This window comes from Cardiocondyla obscurior, linkage group LG18 (genome assembly GCF_019399895.1).
Source record: "Cardiocondyla obscurior isolate alpha-2009 linkage group LG18, Cobs3.1, whole genome shotgun sequence".
Classification (NCBI taxonomy): Eukaryota; Metazoa; Arthropoda; class Insecta; order Hymenoptera; family Formicidae; genus Cardiocondyla; species Cardiocondyla obscurior.
The window spans coordinates 4,431,773-4,454,626 of record NC_091881.1 but is presented as its reverse complement, the minus strand read 5'-3'; the positions used below and the strand labels follow the sequence as shown (position 1 = coordinate 4,454,626).

The 22,854-nt window shown below is 39.0% G+C and overlaps 3 protein-coding genes across 7 annotated transcripts in view; 1 reads left to right on the top strand and 2 right to left on the bottom strand.

Moving 5' to 3' along the window:
* Window positions 1-314: 314 nt before the first annotated feature.
* Window positions 315-5,804, top strand: Idgf4 (Imaginal disc growth factor 4). Of its 2 annotated transcripts, XM_070669221.1 has the most exons (10): window positions 315-758; window positions 867-1,065; window positions 1,219-1,486; window positions 2,007-2,192; window positions 2,586-2,715; window positions 3,507-3,757; window positions 3,952-4,255; window positions 4,362-4,524; window positions 4,610-4,642; window positions 5,091-5,804. In XM_070669221.1, exons 4-10 carry the CDS (start codon window positions 2,067-2,069, stop codon window positions 5,551-5,553), a joined length of 1,470 nt encoding a protein of 489 aa, XP_070525322.1. In that variant the 5' UTR covers window positions 315-758; window positions 867-1,065; window positions 1,219-1,486; window positions 2,007-2,066; the 3' UTR covers window positions 5,554-5,804. The 2 variants fall into 2 exon arrangements, with proteins under 2 accessions (XP_070525322.1, XP_070525323.1); XM_070669222.1 differs by lacking the exon at window positions 4,610-4,642 and having other exon boundaries at window positions 320-758.
* Window positions 5,805-6,257: 453 nt separating this feature from the next.
* Window positions 6,258-9,373, bottom strand: LOC139109840 (uncharacterized). The gene has a single exon (XM_070669223.1). It carries the CDS (start codon window positions 9,371-9,373, stop codon window positions 8,600-8,602), a length of 774 nt encoding a protein of 257 aa, XP_070525324.1. The 3' UTR covers window positions 6,258-8,599.
* Window positions 9,374-9,445: 72 nt separating this feature from the next.
* The window catches only part of Stacl (SH3 and cysteine-rich domain-containing protein), a 49,649-nt gene continuing 36,240 nt past the window's right edge, over window positions 9,446-22,854 (bottom strand). The window contains exons 9-15 of one of the 4 annotated variants that reach the window (XM_070669207.1): window positions 22,350-22,403; window positions 21,660-21,934; window positions 20,391-20,549; window positions 13,969-14,145; window positions 13,180-13,429; window positions 9,886-10,069; window positions 9,446-9,592 (exon numbers count right to left, since the gene is read on the bottom strand). In XM_070669207.1, coding sequence (XP_070525308.1) covers window positions 9,446-9,592; window positions 9,886-10,069; window positions 13,180-13,429; window positions 13,969-14,145; window positions 20,391-20,549; window positions 21,660-21,934; window positions 22,350-22,403 — 1,246 coding nt within the window. Of the gene's footprint in view, window positions 9,593-9,885; window positions 10,070-10,692; window positions 13,430-13,968; window positions 14,146-20,390; window positions 20,550-21,659; window positions 21,935-22,349; window positions 22,404-22,854 lie in introns of those variants that run through there. The other 3 variants (XM_070669209.1, XM_070669208.1, XR_011546900.1) reach the window with 3 other exon arrangements.

Here is a 22,854-nt window from a genome sequence, read left to right as displayed (position 1 = left end):
AGCATTGCATAAGTAGCAGCATCTCACTTTATCGGTTTGTATAATCGGTCTATATTTTAAAGAAGACGTTTCGCTTCTGCGTATTTCGTGGAAAATTATATTTGCAGTTTTTAATAATTTCTTTAATATTACAATATATTTCTAACCTATATATGTGCAATTTAAAAACAAATATAAGAAAAAAATGCAATTTTTTTTTTCTTTTAAACGCAATATCAAAAGCAATATAAAAATATTCTTTTGTTAGATTTTACATCGTTCTTTTTCTTGCAGTATCTCCAGGATCTGAAAGCATTGTTTACGCGGGGAAAATACTTTTAGCACATATAGCTCTCGCGTTTCTCGAACAGAATAAGAGAAACGGTTTGCTTATTTAGTAACCTTTTGCCCGAGTTATCGGTATGGACCTTGTTCTCGGTGAACTCTGCTGCAGACAAGCTTTCGCAGAGAATCGAGAACGCAAGCACACTAGATTGTCCGTGTATGATGATCGTTTTAATCTTTTTTAACTCGATAATTTCCCCTGGCTATCAAACGTTCCGCAGTAATTCGTTCCAGCGTTTGTGTTGACCGAGTCCAATGAACGAGTCCAATGAATATCTAATCTAAGGAAAGTTTGAACTGACGTTTCGTTTATTTTATTTATTCCGTAACTGTTGGATTAAAAAATCACCTGGAATTGTTATGGATTTGATTTCATTGCGAGTTATACATATCACAAAAATCTACTTTTATAAATTTATGAAAAAGATAGGAAGGTAAAAAGTTATGTTAAATTGATAAAATAATATTTTACATAAAATTAAATACTCTGTTGAAATTTATTTCGTTGAAATTCGCTACGAGGTAACGTTACTATGTTTCAGAGACGTCGTAGATAGCATGGTCACGTTGTTAGTGCTTAGACGAGAGCTCACGTCAGCGTGTCTGCGAATGTGCTAAGTGCATGTCCAATTATTCTCTTATGAGTCTTCTCATAGATTAGAAGTGCTCACGTATCGGCGACCTTCATGCGAGGTTGCATGACCGCATTGAGTTATTGAATTTTGCAATGTAAAAAAAAAGGTAAAACGAATCAAGATAAATTTAATTAATTCGATAGATCAAGTTAAAAAAAAAACCAACGTTTATTTTAAAAATAAAAATTTAGAAATTTGTTTTATCAAATTAAATGCGACGCTCTATGATTTGCCAGTTAAAAATAGTTTTGTATTGCAGAATATATGAGTAATATGTGACTTTACTTGACCGCAAGACTTTCCTTTTAACCGAACCGTCTCGCATTAATATTATTTGTAAATCAGAGGATACCAGTCGACGTAAATGTTCGAACTTTATGCACGAGGTGTTGCGAAATAAAACCTGGAAACCACCGCAGATCATTTATGTATGCTTCAGCGATCGATCCTTCAAAGCCTATAGGGATGAAGCTTTGCCCTCAAAATTCAGTACTTCTCAGAGGGCAAAGATATACAGGGTGTCGCAGGTATATATGTTGCGTTGCTCTATTTCAGTCGAATATATTGGAATCGAATTTAATGAAAAATTTTATGCATTTATTCGTACGTTACGCGAATAAGTTTTACATGGAAAAAAACGTTAGATGCAGCATTATCACGAAAAAAAGAAAAACTAAATTAGCTACGTTGATAAGTAACCCGTGAACTAATTTTCTGCCTATCGTTTAATTTATGAGAAATACGCAATATTTGCTAACAACATAAGATAATGTTTTAATAGCTTTATTCGTTTGCTTGCTAACTCATCATTTCTTGGTAACACTTTTCATTTGGTAACCTCCGACCTTGAAGACTTGGTGTACGTGAGTTTCGATAGTATAATTTGACGATTTCTCAAACACACCTTGGTACTGAAGACGTAGCATATTGTATCGTGTAAGATGATGAATAAACAGAAAATGTACTAATGTAGATATAAATTGAATTTTGAATAGATAGTCTTAAAATTTCAAGAAATAATTTAATTATTTTTGGTATTTTTTTAAGGAGCTTGAAACATGTACGTAGACCACCATATATGGATTAATACAATGACAAAACTCACTTATGAACGATCACGGGACTGACGTAATATCACCTAAGCCCCACCACTCGAACGGAAGATCGGATCGAGGTTTCAAAGTCCCTGGCAAACAGCAATCGAGCGTCAGTACGCTCCTTTCGTTACTGAAGGTAAGATTCAAATAGAAAACATTTGGAATAATTAATTATTAAAGTATATAAAAGACTAAAATTAAAAAGAAACAAAGCAATATAGAGAAATACCTAAAGTGTGAAATAAAAAATTAAATATGGTGCAGTATAGAATAATTTGCTATAATTATTTTATAGTTAATTATTTATAAAAAAGAAGAAATTTTTTCACACTTGTATTTTTTTCTGAAACTATAACCGTGTTCATGTAATAGTATTACTTTAAATGAAATATTTGTAACTTGCATTCGGCAAAGTTAACGGGTGTAGTGTTATCACATCAGTCTACTCTTAATCAAGCCGACATAGAGTAATGTCGATTTAATATTCGCTTGACCGACTGGATTAATTGCGGACACATTACGATTTCAGACAACGAGGATGAAGACGTTATTCTCGGTCGTTCTCGCGGTTCTTTGCATCCAGGCAGTATTCGGTGCAGATTCTAACGAGCACAATAAAGTGGTTTGTTACTGGAATAGTACCGCATACGAGAGGCAAGGTGAGATTCCCAGTTATTCTCATTACTAACACTTCGGTGACGCATGGACTTTATTGAAAGAATATTCATAATCTTATGGATTAAAAAAAGATAATCCAGATAATTGATTCTTAGGAATCAGAAGTTATCACGTTAAATCTCATCATGTAAAACGTAATAGCATTTGCTAATTATACTGTGTAATAATGCAAACATGTACGCGTTAAATCTCTTTAGCAAGGAAGAATAATTTTTTTATTGTTGACTTCAAACAGTAAATTATTCGAGGAGAGATAATTTCTGTTTATTTTATTAATTTTAGATAGCACCAGCATATGTATAATTTTTATAACAAATATTCAAATTTGATTAAGTATGTAATTAATATATAAATATTATTATTAATAATTGCCATTTTAAATATTCTAACTTTTAAGTGAAATATTAAATTATTGAACAATTACGTTGGAATCTTTGACATTTCTGTTTTGTGTGTTTTATGCGTTATTAAAATATTCCAAATCGATAACGTCGAAACTTCTCTGGATTGTATTTATTAGAAAGTCTGTCGACATTCGTGTTTGTCCTACGATAGACGTTGAAGATAAACATATCGCGAATGGCAGGGTAAATTTAACGTAGTAAGGTCATTTAATTTGTAATTGGGAACTGATGGTAATAATAAATAAAGTTACCGTTATAATTTTAAATTCTCTAAATACAATTCTTTTCCAGTTTTTAATTTGCACTAAAATTATCATTATTATATATATAAATATATTTAAACTTACCCAGCTTCTTTATTTTCAAAGGTCCAGCAAAGTTTCAACTTGAAGATGTCAAGCCCGCTTTATCACTTTGCACTCACTTGATCTACGGATATGCTCACATCAATTCTGACTTCGAGATTGTCCCTGGCTCGCCAAGTTTAGACACTGGATCGGGCTATTCTTATTACAGACTTGCCACGCAGCTAAAGCGAACATATCCCGATCTGAAAATCTACCTGAGTGTTGGAGGAAATTCCGATCCTTACGACGAGGAACATAAATATCTTGTATTGGTTAGTAAAATATCAGTATTATGATTTTTTCTTCGTGTGATACTTTTCGATATTTAATTAAAAAGCATTAGAGCAACACTTTCTATGTTTCATCAAAGCGATCAAAAGATTTATTTAGAAAGAAACAAAAGTTGCATTAATCGACAAGTGATTAAATAAAGAATTGAGTAAAATTAAATATTTGGTATTGATAGACTGAGACTTCGGAAGGCAGAACAAAGTTTATCAATTCCGTGAATCGGTTGCTGAACGATTACGATTTCGATGGAATCGATCTGGCATGGCAATTCCCACCGATCAGGCCCAAGAAACAGCGCAGCACTCTTGGATCTATTTGGCATGGCCTTAAGAAAAAGCTGGGTTACGGCAAATTCCAGGACGATAAAGAGCAGGAACATCGCGATGGTTTCACAATTTTAGTTCGCGACCTCAAGTCGCAGCTTAGACCAAGACACAAGGCTCTGACTATCACGGTCTTGCCTCACGTTAACGCCAGCAGTTAGTATTTTACATTGGAATTAATGATGAATGTTGTCATTTTAAAATATAATTAAAAATTTTTTTTATTATAAATGTTATTGTAAAATTTAATTTTTTTTTATAGTTTACTACGATGCCAGATTATTGGCGCCCAACATTGAAGCCGTGCATCTCTTTGCTTTCGATCAAAAGACACCAGAACGTAACGCGAAGGAAGCCGACTTTCCAGCACCAGTTTACGCCAGTTACGGACGTGTAGCGGAAGACAATATTGATGTTCAAGCAAGGTAAGCCTGCTTTTCGCGTTCCATTATATTCTCACAATGTTGGAAAATGTAATTTACTACATATGATGCAATCAATTTATGACAGTTACGAGGGAAGCAATATTGATGCAGCGGCAAGGTAAACATACCTTTTTTCCCCCGCATCTGATTTATTATTTTAATATATAAAATGCATACACACGCTTGGTATGTACACGCAAAATTACACACAATTTTTCAGCTTTATTTATTGCTGTTGAATTTTTGTGCTAAATTCTATTTTTTCCATTCGCTTAACCCATTAATTGTCAGCTAAAAATTACGTATGCATAATTTATTTCTTTTGCGGGATCGATTATTGCTTACAATATCTGTTTCTTCATTAGCATTCATAAATATTCAACGATTTTAGCGTATATTCCAGAAGCTAAACGATCATGTTTTCGTTATAAATGTATATATTATTTAAATGTTCTTTTTATATTGGGTGTTTCAATATGCTCTCCGTTGAAAACGATTTTTTACACCACGCACCGCTTTTACAATTCAGTAAGAATAACTTTGAAATAATAAGAACACTCTCGTAGATACTGGTTGGAGCACGGGACTCCCGGCAGCAGAATCGTCATCGGGATTCCAACGTATGCTCGTACGTGGAAATTGACGGCTGACAGCCAGATTTCCGGCGTGCCGCCCATCGTGACTGACGGCCCGGGTGCTCCTGGACCCAACACCAACGAACCGGGATTGCTGTCCTATTCCGAGATGTGCGCCAAGCTGACCGAGCACGCAGCCGGAAAACTGCGGCAAGTCAACGACCCGTCTAAGAAATACGGAAGTTACGCTTATCAGTCTTACAATGGTGAGACTGGAGCCGAGGGTATCTGGGCGGGCTACGAGAATCCGGACACCGCAGGCAACAAGGCTACATTCGTCAAGTCCAAGGGTCTCGGTGGCGTGGCCATCGTCGACCTGTCTCTGGATGACTTCCGAGGCGTGTGCACCGGAGACAAATATCCTATCGTCAGAGGAGCTAAATACAAGTTGTAAAGACGAGCAGAGACTCGTTCTGTACAATAATTGGAATCGAAACTAAGTCTGCATGAAAAATCGACCGAGGAAAAGTCGAAAAAAAATATTTTGCTGATGCACAGTAGTCGACGATCGTTTATATGTATTGCCTGACGAGCGACTTTTAACGAGAGAATTTTTAACGAGAGAATTTTAATGAGGATCGTAATGCTGACGCTTTGAATGTGTTTTACGTGACGATAATAAAAAAAAATATCGCTGCTTTATTATTCAAGTAGTTTGATTTTAATCCCTCATTACTTTCGAGAAATAAGCTAGTTCCGTGAAGAATAGAATACATTGAAGTTATTTCATTAGAATTCCGTTTGCACAGTTGTTACCCGTTAAAATTCTTTCCTGTAAAATTGAATAATCTTTATATAATTGTCGGATTCTGAAAATGCGCATTAAAAATTTTCTTTGTACAATTAGACGATTTTTTTATATTAAAAACTGATGTCGAAAATGGAAGTTGAGCAGTTTTACGAGATAGGTTACCATTAATCTAACTTATCTTCTTCGAGAGATAAGAAATTTCAAAGTCGCTGATCCTGAAAAAGACGAAGGACAAAGAAATGAAACTGCATGGAAGCTACATAGCGAAAAAACATTCATGTATGATATATATATATATATATTTTTTTTTTTTTATATAGATAATATATTTTGTTTCGTGCAGTCTATTTCTTCGGCCAAACGATACAATTGCACGGGTGTATAACAAAGGTTCTCTTGTAACTATAGACTCATTAACATATCCAACATCGAAGATTACGTCAAACCGAATACAGTTAATAATCCGCAGCCATTCTCACGACAGTTCGAGTCAAACCTCGTTTTCTATCTCGGCACTGTGGATCCAAAAAAAAAAAAGAAAAAAAATAAAGACACGCACACAGTGAGTCGCTGGTAAATCTGATCGTGCTGAACGTGTAGTGGATCGTAAATCCCGTATCATAAGCTTGTAATACGTATTTTTTATTTTATATTTTACAAAATACTGAAAGTGGTAGCTTTACGTCTCTACGCTACAGTTGATAATTCGATAGAGTTGCGTTAACGAAGGAAGGGCACTCGTGATATATGCAAAATCGACAACAGAGGTGAATGAAAATTGTGCTGAATACAGCTCGCTACCCTGGTGACTGCAAATTTGTAAAATCCGATCAAGATTTGCACCGCGCTCACTTTCACCGCTATCGATTTAAACGCGCAGCGATCTCACGTGCAAGCCGACTCTTCTCCTTTGTGACGACGTTCGTTTGCGGACAGGGGAAGGGTCGCTTTATCTATTTATTTTTATGCATGTGGGTTGCCTACGACACGACAATGGGGAGTGCGTATCTCGAATCATAACAAATCACTCACCTCGTTTGTTGTGTACTTAATACTGGAACGTTCATTCAAATGCTTAGGTTTTATAGGCTTTAATGTTGTCGCGACACAATATATGGCACTTGGATTACGCGTGTATATCCGTTGTTTGTAGGTACTTGCTGATCTTTTATGGACGATCACCGTTAACGAGACAACTTGGCAAACTGAGCGAACGTAGGAGGTACATACATATCACGAAATCTCGTTTATTCTCACAAATATAAACTGTTATTTGTAAGAACATCATTAATTAAATAATGTGATAATGCGAAGTAATTGAAGCTGTAGTTAAAGATTCATCGTTAAAAAATCACAGAATTAATAACGATAAATAGATTATAAACGATTATTAAACTTGTATTTTATATCTATTTATCTGTATTTTAAATATTTTAAAAAAATCGACGTTTATGCATAATTGAGAGTAATGTAACGAGAGTAATATAAATTCTGCGCTTGAAATTTTCATTCTCTCGAGGCTGCAATATATACTTTCTCTATTCATTCGCTTCTCCAATTGCAATTGCAATTCGCAAAGTTGCCGTAAATAATTTTCGCGCTCGGCATGATATACACCGTCATTGTTTCTCGATATAAAAAAATAATTCGGAGTGGTTCTGTCACGTGAAACTTGGGAAGAGCTCGCGATTTAGCGTCCGCGATAATCCCAGGCAGTTTAGTGGAATGAAATTGGTTTTACTTTCTCTCTTTCTTCGTTTCTCCGCTAATTTTTGGTTCGTTTTAGCGCGGATGCAGGTACGAACGGTCGATTAACTCCGCGCGATTGTACATTTGCCACGGAGGTAAAGTGGATTTTTAAATCAAGCGACGACAAGATATTTTTCGCATTACAACACGATAACAGTGGAGATAAGGCTCGTTGCTAAGCTTTCTTTTGGGGTCGCGACACTGACCACTTCGTCCTATAAAAGTAAAAATGTCCGATCAAAGCAATAAAGGGATATTGGATCTCGACTTGCCAAAATAGCGGATCGGATACGCAGCTAAAGGGAAATAATCTCTATCTCTAAACCAAGAAAAGGATCGGGAAGAACGTAATGGTAACAGTTCTGTCTCTAAGTGCTTTGCGTTATCGAGGCCGCGATGGTTATCGAAAAATGATGCTTCGGTATGTAGCTGTGTAATACAGTGACAATTATCTCGTTACTAACACTTATCTTCAATAGTACTCAAAGTCTTAAGACTCGAACTAAATTGCAAATTATTAGAAAAGTAAGAAAAGAAAAATGAGTACTTATATATCTAGTCTCCTTTTGATTAACGATAATACAAGTAATTTACCGTCCACAAAAATAATCTAAATGATACATCATATTAAGATAAATTATTCAGAGATAAAAATAAATGCACGCGAGAGATTTTTCTTCGCAGCCTTTTGTTTAATTCTCTCCGCGTTGTAAAATCGAAATAAAGAATTAAAGTGAAACGAAACTTACCGAAAATTAAATACGAAAGCAGACTCGAAGCTTCGGTCTTCGCGGCTCCATTCGGCCGGGAATAACGCCCGAAAGCAGAATCTCAGATACGAGCGCATCAGAATTCTACAATGTTTCTTGAGGAAGTCTATTACACGCTTTTTTGCTTCTTTTATCCCTTTTTTTTCTCTCTTTCTTCCTTACGCTAATCTCTACATGACGGAACATCGTTTGACGTTGTACCTATTATCTTGGTCCACATTGTTAATGCTGAGTACCTTGAGAAGCCTCTCGGTATCCTTGAAGCCGTGTCTGCCGCGCTGCTGCTGCTTCATCAGCATCATCGTCGCCGTCGCCGTCGTCGTCTTTTTCTTCTTCTTCTTCTTTTTTTTGCGTTTAGTTTGCGGCAACGTCAGTTCCAGCATCTGCTCCAACCTCAGGCGAATAGGCCAACCGGCGCTACCGTCCTCGACGTCCCGATGATAGGTATAGCTCGACGTGTTAGGTTCTTGATCCCGGCGTTCCCACCACCATGGGTTCTTGCACGAGGTCTGCTGATTGCGTTGCGGGTCCTGATAGTCGTCCTCCTCGGCCATCGGTCGCCTGGGCTGCACGAAGGAATCGTGAACGCGGACTGGACGTGCCAGCGAAGATCTCTTTTTGGCCGGAGTTAAGTGCCCTGATTGATGCCTCGCTAAAGATTTGCTCAAGATGCCTCTTGCGCTCCGTATTCTTCTGAGCTCGTCGGGAGACGTCGGTGCCTCCTCGTCAAGATATAATTCCGCGTTCGATACGGGCAGGCGGTAATTACCGTGAGCCCGGTAACTGACGGCGACAGCCCCACTGTCGATTTTGCCGTTGCTGTAATTATTGTTGTTGTTCCCGCCACTGGAATTGCCGTTGTCCGCGTGACGACACTGCTCGGCACACTGCAGACAGTCGTAATACTTTTCGACGTGACGACGCGCCGAGAAACGATCACGCATATCGGCGCAACGGCGACGCTCGCTGTTCGCAATCGCGTTACCGCTGTGTACGACCTGGTGGTAAGGTTGCTGTCACACCTCCTGCAAGTACTTGAGGGGACAAAGGATCTCCTTGTAGAGAACGTCGCCTTCTTTGCCCGTATGATCAGCAGAACGCACGTCGGCTGCACATCTCACCATCGCCACCCCTTCCATTTCTTCGCCCACTTGGATTACAATCTATTTTGTGCAACGAAACGAAGAGATTGAATCTTCACGTTAAAGAAGTATGGATTACGTTCGAGAAAAAAAATATAAAAAATTATATTTAAAAAGAATTTGAGAGATCAAAAAACAATTTCATAAATTATTGGGTAATTTAACTTTAATGTTTTAATTACAGATTTTTTTATTATATCAAATATTAATAAATTCTTAAAAAATACCTTTTAAAGAAAAACATTTATAGGAAACAAGTTATATATACTTTACGGGTCGTCCCGAGTGATTTGTAGCATGCAATTCACAAGTACCTGATCTCGTAAAAGAGTAGTTTGGTCAGCCAGCTGTAGATTACGTGTGACCTGAAGCGTTCTTTGACCGGATTCGACTCGCATAACATATGCACTTGGGAAATAACCGATACGACCACCGAGACACTTTCCTTTCCACCAATCCTTCTCCGATTTGTCGATCACTGTGATCTTGTAACCAGCTCTGTAATTAAAAGGCAGGCGTGCGTAAATCAACGCAACTCTGTTCCACTTCAATCAAATTGCTGTAACAGAATTATTTCGACCGCGAACAAATCCCGGTGCAATATGGTAACGAAAGGTAACGCTCGTTCGTTCTCCTCGTATTTCAATTTTCACAAGACATTTACAAATTAATGCTGGTGATCCACTTCGGTGAAAATAAAAATTCCGAAGCATATTATACATCCAATGTAACGAGAGATTGGCAGAAGCGTGAATAAAATTTCCACGGAGCGTAAATTGGAAACGGCACATAAAAGAGGCGTCTATTTCTTAAAACTCTTCTTCTCCGTCTTGCTATTTCTATTTTGTGCCTTTCAAAAATTTCGTTTGCCTTTCTATCATTCACCCCGAGCACTTGATTTTTATTTCTGCTGAAACGGTAAGTACACGTTATTCTGTCATCGATAAATCGTTTATCTCAATGCACTAACTACGAATAGCATTAAAATACCGACGCGTGCAGCTTTTATCACATTAAACATTATTATTTTCTTACCCATCTTACATATAAAATGATAAGTTTACATGAGGAGGAGCAAGGGAGGTTAAGTAGCATCGCTATGAACTTAATCTCGTTCTCACCAGCAAAATAAGTCTCCTCGTCGTTGCGTATAATATTTGGAATAGAAAAGTTTTCTAACTCTCGCCAAGAACACTGTAGAAATGGTCGAAATTGTGAACGAACGAGTCGCACTTTGTTATTGTTGACATTCTCGGACGAGCACGCTGCGAAGGAACGCTCAACTCTTGAAATTGACGAAAGTTCTCACCAGCTGTACCTAGCTTCACTCACTTGTCGCTCGATAGGAGTGGGGGATAAGGAATTGTGACTGTGTAAGTGTGAGCGTAAGTCAGTCGAATCGCTCTCTCGGTCGTGATCGGTTCGCTCGTTGGTGCTTTACGATTCTTCGCGTTTCCTCGCAGTTTATCCTGTCGAGAACGTGTCTCGAGGACGTCGATGAGGTCGTAAGCGTCGGGATGAACGAGTGATAATTATTTCGGGCCGCGAATACGCGATATGAACAGATTACCTGCGACTCAGTCCCGACATCATCTGTCTCCTTCTTGTGCTCGATTTTGTACCCGTCCGAGGATCTCGACTGCACTCAAAGGATTATCAACAGGAAGAGAAGTGCATTGGAGAGAAGAGGAATTGGTGGCAATCAATGCTTCGAAGTATAAGTGTGGAAAAATCGACGGACTGGTTCGCCGATGTTGGCTCGGTTTTTCGGCGTAATTTTCTACTATCGGTTGCAAATTTCGGTATTTCCGGGATGGTGAGTGTGTTATAATTATGAAATCGTTGAAGCAGTAAACTTTTTGCCCCGAAATCCGCCGCGGAATACGGTTTTTACGTTTTACGCGAGAGATTCTCAAGTGAGCTTCGTCCGATTACCTAAGATAATGCACTGTTTCGCCGCGTCCCCCAGCGCGACAGTTTCGTCAAGTGAGATTCGTATGATCGTCGCATCCGAAGTATGTCGCGTCGGGAAGTTTCGCTTGTGCTTAATAGACGTAGTGGGGGTAGAGAACAGTGAGTTTGGGTCAGTCGAATCGTTCCCCCCGCCGCGATCAGTTCGGACTTTCGGACCACGGTGATCCACGATTCTTCGCGTTTTTTTTTGACTTATTATTCTGTCGACGAGGTTGTAGACATCGGGATAAACGAGTGACAATCGTTTCGGACCGCGAATACGCGATATGAACAGATTACCTGCGACCCAGTCCCGACATCAACCGTCTCCTTCTTGTGCACGATTTTGTACCCGTCCGAGGATCTCGACTGCACCCAAAGGATTATCAACAGGAAGAGAAGTGCATTGGAGAGAAGAGGAATTGGTGGCAATCAATGCTTCGAAGTATAAGTGTGGAAAAATCGACGGACTGGTTCGCCGATGTTGGCTCGGTTTTTCGGCGTAATTTTCTACTATCGGCTGCAAATTTCAGTATTTCCGAGATGGTGAGTGTATTATAATTATGAAATTGTTAAAACAGTAAACTTTTCGCCCCGAAATTCGCCGCGGAATACGGTTTTTACGTTTTACGCGAGAGATTCTCAAGTGAGCTTCGTGCGATTACCTAAGATAATGCACTGTTTCGCCGCGTCCCCCAGCGCGACAGTTTCGTCAAGTAAGATTCGTGCGATCGTCGGACCCGGAGTACGTCGCGTCGGTAAAGTAAATCATCTCTTTTTACGACAGATCGAACAACGATTATTACCGCAGGATTACTAGACAGATAAACTCGTGAGAACTAGGTTAGGAAACTAGAACATCTAATATTTGATTTCATAGTAATTAAATGTGTAATTATCAATAATTTCATCGCATTTGCACACCGTTCTGCAATTGACAGGTACTTGATAGCAATAATATTTTGTTTCGGCCGTTGTCTAAATTCTTTGTAATTAATAACGTGTTCATTAAAATTTTTTAATTACGAAATATTTACGAAATATTAATATTATTAATAGAAATAGTTAGTGACGGGGTTTTTTATATTTTTTTTTGCGTTTGTCGAAGTTGATTTAATTCGAAAAAGCCGAAATAAAAGTTATCGTTTTATTCCAACGCGATATTTTCGTCCGCAGAGTGTCGCAGAAAATAACAAATGAAAATAGTGCTATGATTTCGACCCGGAATGGAAATTCGTTCCCGAGGAGGACAACTGGGAGAGCGAGGAGCGGAGAAGGAGAGGAGAAACAGCTGGGAATGCGTCGACCGGTGAGTCAGATCATCTATTATTTGCGCACGAAGTCGCGTAACAATTTTTTATTTAACATCGCATGGTGCCAACTCGGACGCACGTGATTGCGAACAGTTGTACGACAAAGATCGCTTACGGTAAAAAAATTATGAAAAAAATTAATAACGATCACAGGTGCTCTCGAATTTAATTTTTATAAATTAAAATCATTCCCGAAATAAAGTAAGCCAGGCGTTAGGAAAATTCGAGATGCGAATAAAAGTATTTTTCAGCATAAATGTTCGCCGTCAGTTTTTCGGTTGTTTAATTTATGGGCGCGAGAGATGTTAGTTAATATATATTTTCTCTGAGAAGAGCTCTTACTTGAGATCCAGCTCGTCTGGATGTCGCGCCTCGAAGTTGTACAGAACGACGTAGAGATTGTTCGGTGGTAGGACGCGCTTGCCGGGTGGGTTGAGGTGATTCTGATTGTTCGTGTGCGGTGACGGGCACGGCGACGTGCTCGCCGACGAATAGGACTTCTCGTTGTCATCCGGCAGCTCCATGCTGGACATCCGGATGGCGCTTCGCCCGTGTTTGTGCACTCCGTGACTCTGACCTGGACTGCAGGGTGCTGGAAGTAGAATTTCGCGCGCGAATCCGCGGCTTAAACAGCGCTCGGAAAATATAATCAAAGTAATTAGATCGCGAGACGCAAAACTACTCTCGGGTGAAGTCGACTACCAAGCACTCGCGCATTTATGCCAATCTCCGGAATGCAACGTATTAAAATTGATTATTTTGTCTTCAACAACCTCGCTTTCCGCGCGCATCGGACTGACATCGTCCGCTATTATAACGCATCGACTTGCAAATTGCAAAATAAAATGTAAATTTTTTGGTATTTTGCATTTTATTAATATCGTCCTGTAGCTTGAAAAATTTTAATCCGTGAATTAAAGCACGGATTTCCAAGAGCGCGATAATACGGAAGTATACGAAAAAATTATTTTCGCGATCTGAGATTTTTCTTTTAATTAATGTATTCGGGTTTAATTAAATCGTCAATTGATTTTATTTTCTAATAAAATCTAAAACTCTTTTGTAAAATTGGCCGTTTCGCGTGTGCCGACATTATTGCGACGTTACATTATTACGTCCGCGGTTACTCACACAGTCTGTTGATACTGCCGCTGTCAGAATGTCGTGGTGGTGTGGTTTCTCTTGCACCCGCAGCGTAGTAATCTCGTGGACGATGTCGGACGTGCGCCGAACCCTCCGGAGAGTCCAAGCTGAGGCTCTTCATGCGCAGGTTCAGCCTTTCGCGTCTACGTTGCGGACTATGAGGCGCTTGGTTTTTCATAATTAACGGTTAGAAATGTGTTAGCCACAATAGAAGTCGCATTTTCCACGCTGATGTCGAAAAAGTAGAATAAATCGGCGAAAATAATCTCTTTGAAAAAAAAAATCTAGACCGCTTTGGTGACAATTGAATTTTCTTTTATCGGCGACGAAAAATTGTAGGAAGCGACATTTTTTCCGAATTAGTTGTTTTTTTCTTTTATTTTTTTTTTTAGTTAAAGATAAATACTGTTCTTGGAATTTACTGTTTAAAATCTAACTCGTACAAGTATTTAATTTTAATTTTGTTTCCTTTCGTGGAATTTTCTCTAGAATTTTTAGTCGAGACTCTCGAGTATTAATAAATATTTGTAATTATTCAAACAATTCCGTTTTTAAATAAAACTTGAAAAAATCGTAAATGTATCTTGAAAGAAATCACCGATCATCAGCGTCGAATATGGAAATACCGGCTGCACGAGCAAGCAGGACAATCAATTCTTTATAAATGCACTAATTACTTAACAATAATTTAGACACTGAAATAAAAAGCTCACAAGCAGCACAATTAATAATGGGACACGACTCGCGGCAAAATATGGAAAATATTCACATTGCGGAAAATAAGATTTTTTTTTTATTTACAATATTTACACGTGTTGTCGTCGGAAAAAGAAATCGTAGATTACGTATCCTCGGTGTGCGCGCACAAGATAATAATTCTCTGTGAAACAAGCCAGTTGGTTCTATTAAACTAAACAATAAACAGGATAATTTTCAATCTTTTTCTTCTCCTAATTACGTATTTCGACAGTACAAGAGTAGCGATATAATTACAACAAAAGGAAATTGTAATACTCGGTGCAGAAAAATTTAGCCGAGGGGTCAATCACTACTTAAAAAAATGTAGTTTGATTGACGTTAATTAATTAATGATTAATTATTTTGTGTAATGTTTGTGGCACGGTAGAATTTCATTACTTTTCTAATGACAAGCAAAATTTAGCTGTGCTTAGCACTAGGATAATTGAACGCGTAAGATTAAAAAAAAAAAAAACTTTTGCACAATTTAAAATTAATTAATTATCATTCAATGTTTGTGGCGTGGTGGACGGTCACCACTTTCTCTATGAGTGAGTTAGATAAAATGTAGCTATACTTAACACCAAGATATTTGAACGCGCAAGGGAAAAGAAAATTATACGCGAAATTTAATAACTTTCTAAGAGGTTGAACACGATTTAAATCCCACCAGTGGTTGATCCCTCGAATTCAGCTGAGTCTTCTGCGGCGATAAAAACGAGTGTCTCTCGCAAAAAAAAAAAGGGGTGTAAAGACGTTTTTTGAAGTCTCTCTCTAAGCTTACTGTTAAATATTTACTTTTATCGCTCTACCGCCGATAAAAGCACGTTTCTCGAATTTTATAGCACACCGCGCGTCTATTTCTGTTTTAAGATTTTTGCTTTCAACTCCGCGCGCTCCCAAAACGGAATAAAAGTAAAAGAGAAAAAAAAAGGATGAGCGGTCTAACAGCCGCGTATTGGGGATTGAAATAAACGCGAAACAAATCCCGTTTGCCCGCGATAATAAAGAGCCCCATATACAGTCGAATCGATAAAATAGCCTCGTTCGCTATCAGCGTGAAAAGTGATAGCGACCGGCGCGCTACGTCGATTTAAAGCAAAGCGCAAATTGTCCTCTGCAGACTGTATTTACGTACGTACATACATAACGAACCACAAACTGCCTGCAATTGCTTTTCTGTTCGCTCAAGGAATAAATCGGCTTTCGCGATTTAATATTTTGTGAAAATCAATAGTTATTTCAAACGCATCTCCGGAAAGTTTTCCGTCGAAAGCAGGATTTGATATCTCCTTATCTATTTGACACGAAATCGAATCAGGCAATCATGCATGAAAAATAACGAAAAACGAAAAAAAAAAAAAAAACCCTTCCAGCAGATTCACTTTTTAAAATGACAAATTGACAGACAATCCGCGATGTATTAGTAGGATATATAACAAATTTCTTTATGATCTTATGACTTGTGCCTCGATATTCTCCCGGATGAACGAATTCTTTTGTCTTCTGCTAAATTTACATTCGTGTTTTATGTTCGAAATAGTTTATCGAAACAATCGGCGTGCATCGAACTGGAATTTTTGTTATGCGTTAGTTCGTAGTGAACATTTTTCGGAACGGCGCATTCTCTTGTTGTGCGATCATAAGCGTGATAAATCGTCGTAAAATAATCGCTGCGATGTCGAATGGATAACGATTAATGAATAGGCGAGCTCTGTGATGTTTGGGCGAATTGGGGTTCCGATGAAAAGCGTGTGTTTGCGTTCGTTCTTCTTATCGATCCCCTCTGGCGCCGCGTAATCTAGCGCGTTTCCCGCAATAATCTGGATGCCGCGTGCATTTCCTCTTCATCTTCATGCGGCTAATTATTTCGGGGAAATATATTTCCGTTGCGTCGTTCGTGATGCGCCCCGATCGCGTGAGTAGCCTGCCTTTCGATCATTGACACAATCTCACGGCGGATATACGTGTAAAACCCGGATCGATACACTCGACTGAGAATCGACACTCACGTTTGCGCATCTGTTCGATATTCCTTGTCTCCGTGGCCGTCCATTAGCGACAATTAATCAACGAGCGCGAAATACGTGTCTCCTCGAGCGTCACGGAACGCAGTCGAGTTACAGCGAATTAACGTGTAGATGACATCGTTCCGTACAATACCCGGCGTTTTAATAGACATTTCGAGATAACGCGGATACTCCGTGAACGTGGAGGGTTCTTTAATATTAAACAACGCTGCTATTATAAAATTTTATACGCCCGTGGAAAGAGATATGGCGTAAAGTATTCATTGTGCCCGCGTCGCGCGCGTTCAATACTTGCTACCCCGTGTGATAAGCAGCAATAGTAGACGAGCGTTTAAAAATCCGGGGGATATATTTAGATATCCGATGAACGTCCGAGAACGTTTGTCGGATGTGTGTTCCTCTCTGTTGAGTGATGGGGAAGAAAATCGGGAAGGCGGGCCGCGCAAACGGATAAATAAAATCGATAGCGCTCGAGCGGAAAGAAAAACGACGTGGGGGACGGCGCGAAGATTCTCGAGAAGAAATCCCTCTCGATGGGATCCCGACCTGAAAAGGATGCGCGACGGATGCGTTCGCGCTAATGCGACCGAGGCGTGACGCGGCGCGTCGTCATCGTTTTTTATTGGCGCCGCGTTGGGCTTGCACGTCCATCTCGGGTGTTCTCGGCGTGGTTGACGTCGAGGGCGACGGGTCCTGCGACAGCAGCACCAGGGGCTGTCCAAAGGGTCGCGTGCCGGAAGTAGATCCACCGCTACCGCGTCCTGATCAATCAAATTTCAACAACGGTCACTGCGATCATTCGTCACTCGATCTCCTCCGGCTTGGGGGTCAGTTTGCCTTTTCTGATTCACTCTCCACTGGATCTTACACTTGATCTCAGTCTCAAGATCAATGAAAGGGTTACGGAAACCGGCAAACATCGCACAAATTTATTAATAACTCGCGTTAGGCTAACAGGCTGGAAATCTTGATGTTATCTGATGTTCTTCGAAGGGTTAGTCGGCGATAATTGTTCTCATTAGTCGGCGATATTGTTCTCATTAGTCGCTTCTCGTTAGTCCTTGTATTATCCTCCGTTACAGTGGTTACTTGGTTTACTCTTTATGTGCATGGCGATGTTCTTATTAATTGATTTCGTTTCACGAGTGTCTGTTGTTGTAAAAAAAGAAAATGTGATCGCAAACGAAAGAGAAACAAGGGGGACAGAAGCGGCAATTAAACGGTTGAAAGAAAGTCTCGAACGTAATAATTATTGTAATTAACTTAAACGCTGTAATGTATGCTAATTATTGGCTATCGCTATTATTTATTAACATCTACTTATGATCGGTAGAATTACTATTTATAGATTAATTATTACGGTTACGCATGTCGTCATTATTACCAGCTATTATTATAGAAAATAATCGATCGGACATATCCCGAGTGGAAATTTATCTATCTAATCTGAGTTTGCAGGTAGTGGTTAGATCGCGCAGATTAAATATATTTCTTAACTCGTGACTAGCTTAGTACTAGCCATAAATTATAAGAAAGTATTTATTATTTAGTGGAATATCTTCAAAAAGTAAAGTTGTTACTTAAAAAAAAAAAAAATAAATAAAATCTGTTTAGTTGCTGTCCAGCGCGGACCATGTTTCTAAATAGATATCTAAACGTTTTTTACCGCGTACTTGTTTACTGTTGTTTGTTGACCTTACGCAACGCTTATTCGACTGCCGAATTCGTTGTGCAAACCGGTTCTCGCCGCCCGCGTCCTCCACTTTGCGAACTTAAAGCGCAAGGTTGGGAATCAATTTCCACTCGGGATGACAGAAAGCTAATGAGGGATGATTCGGGACAGGAACTTGATAAGCCTTGATAAGCGCGAGATAAAAGTTAACGGGGCAAGAAGCGATAAAATATTTCTCTCGTCGTCGAGGAAACACCCACGACAACAAAGTTAGCCCTCCCCGAAAAAAAAAAGAAAAAACAACGAAAATAGTAAATCCTGTTCGATTTATCGTCATGATTTGTAGAATTTCGTGAGAAAATCTTCAACATCAAGCATGCTTTTAAACGAAAGTAACAAAACGCATAGTTTATACTGTTACAAAAATTAAAATTAAATTTTTTTCTTCGATTTTATTTGCATATTTGATTTTTATAGTTATTATTAATGTGGCAAATAATGTCTTAAAATATTTCGAAATCTCTTGTTAAATTTGTGCGAAAAATTGTGAAACATGTGCATAATTGTAGATTATTGCAAGTTATTATAAAATAATAATTATCAATTAAACAGATGAAAATATGAAAGACAGAATCAGTCGCGATTGGGCTAATGTCGTCCTGGATGTGACAAATGTAACGAGCATAACGTCATATCGCTACAAACAATAATTTCGATATAATGTGATAACGAAGTGCTAAATAATACCAATAGTAATGCCAACGCCTTATCTCTAAATATCGATCAAATTAACCTTAATGACAAGCAGAATACAGAATAGAAAAAGAGAAAAGCAGCAGTAGAAAAAAAGAAATGGACGAAATAGAAGGAGAAGAAGAAGAAAGGAGTGTACATTAAAGAATCGATAGATTACGAATTTTACGAGTCATGTCCCTGAAGAAGACGAGCGTTTTACATAAACACATAGAATGACTTCAGACCTTGGAACTGACAGTACTGGAGCATAGGTGACATTAAACACGCACACACATACACGTGCTTAAAAAGAAATAATACATAAATTTTAATTACGTATAACAGCAACTTAACTAATTGTCGAGAAAATAGGAATATTAGATGTAAAATTTTTTTGGAAGGGACGAGAAATTTAAAGCACCATACATTGCTTCTCTAAAATGAAATGTACAGGTTTTATGAGAATAATCTATAACGTGTAAAATTTTATTTTAATTAATCTTGATACTTTATTTTAGTTCGTTAAATTAAATTAAATTCATATTCCTATTTCCTGTCTAGAGTATGACTACATTACTAAAAAATTAAAATAATAACTTAAAAGTTACTTATCTCAATTACAGTTTAATAACAGAGACTATTCAGATTACAGAATTGAAATAAAAATTAGGGAAATCGTACAAAATTACACGGGAAAAAAGAAAAAAAAAAATAACGGATTAAGTATCGATATGAACTTACAATTAGATTAGATAAAGTAAGATACACATTCGAGAAATATATTGCTCCAGTACTACGTCGACAGAGAGATATACCCCAATAACTCGGAAATGTTTCAGCTTACAAGCGTATCAATTGTTAAAATTGAACTATGGCTTCGGATATCGAATCCTGTGATTTTTTTTTTCTCTCCCTCCCAGTGACGAATTACAGTGTTCTGAGAGCGTGTAGAGATTTTATCGAGGACATGCCGCCACAAGCTTCTTATCGCGCAAATAAAATGTTGAAAGATAATCGTTGCCGTACTGCTCGATCGAGTTCATTGATTTTCACCGGCTCAATTGTAATGTAAAAATAATGAACATCCAGCAATTCTGGAGCACGCGATTCGGCGTTTTGTCGCCTCGAGACCCCGGCGAATGTCGTGCACGTAATTCGCCACTGTGCGTGGGAAAATTTTCGGGGTTCCGACGTACGTTCCAAGGTCGGTAGGAATTCTTGGCGGTGCGCCTTACCAGAGGTGGACGAGGAACAGGGATGGGAGGAAGCCCTCGCTGACGAAGGTGCTGCACCGGAGGAGGGATGTTCTGCTGTAGGAGGCGTAGGTGGTGAGTTTGTCGAGTTTCCACGGATCTCGCCTGCCTGCTTCAGCACCTGGTATATGGCGTCCACGTCTGCCCACACGGGATAAAGAGACACAGCAATGCAAAAGCGTACCGGACGGACTTGTTTCGTGATTTTTCGCGTCGCGTGCTCAGTCAAGTTTAATCACATTGATCTGTCTTCTTCTTCCCTTTTCTCGTTTGGCGTTGATAAATGATAAGAAATAGCGCGCGATAAACGACACAGCGGCTTTGGCAGCAGCGCGAACGAAAGAATAACCTTCGCGAGTTAAATCGTAGTGCAGAGAGATGCTCCATGGGAAATAACGAGTTTTCTTTTCCAGATAATTCAACAACTTCAACTTGACTTTTAAAATCGTAATTTCACATCTACTGCTACTTGATATTTCACAGTGAAATTCTTGAGAATTATCTTGAAGAATGAATAAACGTCATTGAGTTAAATTTTTTTTTTTTTTGTTAAGAAAAACAATGTACTGTATTTTGTTTAGTTGATAACAAGGAATATTTTTTCGTGTCGAATTTAACTTTGTTTACTGAAGACGAGCATTTTACTCTTTCACTACTTTTTAATAAACAACAGTTACGCAATTTCAGCGAATGAATGGAATTATAGAGCAATATTATAGATAATTCAGAGAATATTGAAAAATTTTTTGATTAAAAAGGGCTGAAATTTAATTTATATTTCTCTCTCAAATTACTCAATGAATAATTCTACTCCGTTAGGAAGGCGCTTAATTCATTTTAATGACTTTTATTTCTCGAGTTCCACTGTTCTTTCTTTCGAATCCATTCACTCGTCGCTGCACGTAGAGTACGACAAAGAGAAATTGCGAAAGAAAAAAAATACTCTCGCATCGGTAGTATCTCCGAATGGATTTCTAACAATTTTTAACTACGTGTCATGCATGAAGGGAAACTCGGCGTTTTCCCGCGGGGCGGGAAAAAAAGAAAAAAAAAAAAAAAAACAGATAGGTTCCCCGATACAGTTGGCGAGAGATAACAGGCTTATCGAAAAATCGACCGGTTCCCCTCGTTCATCGACAAAGCGTCCTCGACAATGAGAGAGCTGTCGCTGATGGCGGGGGAAAAAAAAAAGTGGTAAGGAGGGAAGAAAAAACGCGTTGCGGATCTCACGTGTCTGATGTTCGTACTCACTGTGCTCGGATGACGCCGGCACTTCGTCGGCGGGCACCTGCGTCTTTTGTCGCCGCAAAAGCGGTATACCGCCGCCCTTCTTCGGCGCTAAACTCGGGCACAACGCCGGCTGTACCATGTTGATGCAGTCGGTGTGCGCGTTCGCCTTGCATCCGCGACACCGAACACCCTGGCGACTGTGGCCACGTAGCACCTGGCCGCACGCGTCGCACGGCGTGATCTTGCGGTACGTGTACTCGCGCCAAGTGTGCCCGCCCTCGGACTCGAGGCTCTTCCTGCGAAAGCAATGTTCCCTGTTTACGGGTCCTTCAATCTTGCGAAAAGTAGACGTGCTCTCTTGCGATCGTGCTGTTATCGTTCATACGTGCACTTGCGGGAGGAGTGCGTTAAATAAAATATATAGGATGTACGCATTTTGTCCGAAAATTAAATTAAAAATTAACGATAATGTGGCGAATGTCGCGCAAGATGCATTTATCCTTCTTATCGATTACTCAACAAGGTTGAACGTTAAGGATTTCGATACGGTCTATTAGTGATAAAAATAAAATCAACTCTCGCTTCGATTATTAGGTCCTAAAAAATTTCGTAATCGACGTTTAATAGATTAAGCGATAATCCGGCTTGAAATGTGGGAAGTAGAATCGCGAGTGTAAAACTCTTGTTCACGAACAATACTCTGAAACTTACCTGGACATGGCGACGACGGTGGAAACTGCGTGGTACATGGTTGCCTGCTTTCCTCTTTATTAGTCGAGCATTCGCAAAACAGTATCTACGGTTATTCAAAGTCCCTTTCGTCTAACGTCTATGGTTCCCCTAATTGGGAAACTTACAAAGCGCACGGTAGTAAAAGCATATATTATATAATCCGAACGATTCGTCTTGAGAATTGACTTTGACAACAATTATTCTATATACAGTTATACATATATGCGAAGGCGCAGCAAGAAGAACTTTATTTGCGCCGTGCCGTTTGTTTCCCCGAGATGACGGTGTTTCTCATTGCGAGTCAAGTGTTTGACGAACGAATTGTTTGCGCAACACAAATACGAGCTCTCCTTGCAGAACTTTCGCATTTAATTCAGTTAATACATCGATATTGAATAAGAATGCTACGGCGACTACACTCCTATTTCAACGTTCTAAAAAAATTGCGAGAAAGTTTCTAATTCCCTATTGAAACAACGGGTGG

Bases quoted from the DNA above. Each gene is read 5' to 3' on its own strand.
- Idgf4 (XM_070669221.1), top strand. From the start codon at position 2,067: ATGAACGATCACGGGACTGACGTAATATCACCTAAGCCCCACCACTCG. The intron at 3,758-3,951 runs GTTAGTAAAATA...TGGTATTGATAG, and splicing joins AACATAAATATCTTGTATTG to ACTGAGACTTCGGAAGGCAG. The intron at 4,256-4,361 runs GTTAGTATTTTA...TTTTTTTTATAG, and splicing joins GCCTCACGTTAACGCCAGCA to TTTACTACGATGCCAGATTA.
- LOC139109840 (XM_070669223.1), bottom strand. From the start codon at position 9,373: ATGCGTGATCGTTTCTCGGCGCGTCGTCACGTCGAAAAGTATTACGAC.